The following is a 1,566-nucleotide window of genomic DNA, read 5'->3' as shown; positions in this document are numbered from 1 at the left end:
CCGCACCCGAGAAGTCTCCATGTAAGCAGGGTGGAAGTCCTGGCAGAAGGAGAGGTTGGCTGGCGTTACCAACGTTTGTCTCTCTCACCTACGTAACAGGTGTTACTTCTCCCGCCTTGACTCTCCAAAGTCTTCTTGTGCACATTGGGACGTGAGATTTTAGTGAGCCGGGAATCAGGATGGATCCCTTTGACATTCAAAGCCTGACTCTACCCATCTCCTTCCCTCCGCAGCCCTCACAGGATGATCTCAAGAAGAAAATGTCCAACGGAAGCACCGTGACTGAGTTCCTGCTCCTGGGCTTCTCTGACGTCCGGGAGCTGCAGATTTTGCACTTTGTGCTGTTTCTAGTGATATATCTGATGGGCTTGGTGGGGAACCTTCTCATCATCACAGTCGTAGCCCTCAACCATCGTCTGCACACACCCATGTACTTCTTCCTGGCGAACCTGTCCATCCTAGACCTCGGCTTCATCTCCGTCACCGTCCCCAAATCCATGGCCAACTCCCTCCTGGACACTAGGTTGATTTCCTACCCTGCCTGTGTCTCCCAAGTGTTTCTATTCATGTTCTTTGGTACAGCTGATATCGGCATCTTGACCGTCATGGCCTACGACCGGTACGTGGCCATCTGCCACCCACTGCACTATGAACGAACAATGAACCGGAGAGCCTGTGTCCACATGGCTGCCAGCGCCTGGATCACTAGTTTGTTGTACTCTGCCCTGAACACTGGGAGCACGTTTGCCATCTCCTTCTGTGGCGGATATGTGGTGAATCAGTTCTTCTGTGACATCCCCCAGCTGCTCAAGCTGGCCTGCCCGGACTCTGACCGTGGTGAAAACGGGGTTATAGTCTTTAGTGCCTGCTTAGTCTTCAGCTGCTTGGTCTTCATCATTGTGTCGTATGTTCAGATATTCAGAGCGGTGCTGAGAATCCCCTCGGAGCAGGGCCGGCACAAAGCCTTCTCCACCTGCCTCCCCCACCTCACTGTGGTCTCCTTGTTTATTTTAACTGGTGCCTTTGCTCACCTGAAACCCACCTCCAGCACCACATCCCGCCTGGACATCGCGGTGGACGTTTTCTATTCCGTGGTGCCTCCTGTGCTGAACCCCGTCATCTACAGCATGAGGAACAAGGAGATCAAAGCTGCCCTGTGGAAATTGACTGGGTGGAGATTATCCGTGGCACAGAAAATGTCCCTCTTACGCCTCTGATTTTAATTTCATCCTGTGTTTCTTTTTGAATAAATGAAATGATGAGAGTAATGTCTGCAGGAGAGCAGGGTTTGCCATCTTGTTATGCATAAAAGTGTATTTGCAGTTGCAAAATGGAAACACCAGTCAAGTCAAAGTAGCAACCGTAAATGTATACCACTGTAAATAATATCAAAATCTATCTCTCTACTCTACTCTACTCTACTCTACTCTACTCTACTCTACTCTACTCTACTCTACTCCAGGATACTATAATGCATCCCAATGCTATCTGAGAACCTTGGATAGAAAATCAGTATCTGTAACAAGGTCTTAGTGGACCGCCTGGATCTTGAAGTAAATAAATGTA

General features: G+C 49.4%; 1 protein-coding gene across 1 annotated transcript; it reads left to right on the top strand.

Moving 5' to 3' along the window:
- Positions 1-248: 248 nt before the first annotated feature.
- LOC102453585 (olfactory receptor 14A16-like) lies at positions 249-1,347 on the top strand. The gene has a single exon (XM_075912238.1). The coding sequence runs from the start codon at positions 261-263 to the stop codon at positions 1,215-1,217; it is 957 nt and encodes a 318-aa protein (XP_075768353.1). The 5' UTR covers positions 249-260; the 3' UTR covers positions 1,218-1,347.
- Positions 1,348-1,566: the final 219 nt, after the last annotated feature.

Source organism: Pelodiscus sinensis, chromosome 30 (genome assembly GCF_049634645.1).
Source record: "Pelodiscus sinensis isolate JC-2024 chromosome 30, ASM4963464v1, whole genome shotgun sequence".
Lineage (NCBI taxonomy): Eukaryota > Metazoa > Chordata > Testudines > Trionychidae > Pelodiscus > Pelodiscus sinensis.
The sequence above is the reverse complement of the archived record's forward strand: the minus strand, read 5'-3'. Positions and strand labels throughout refer to the sequence as shown.

Excerpts from the sequence above, each read along its gene's own strand:
- LOC102453585 (XM_075912238.1), top strand. The coding sequence starts at position 261 with ATGTCCAACGGAAGCACCGTGACTGAGTTCCTGCTCCTGGGCTTCTCT.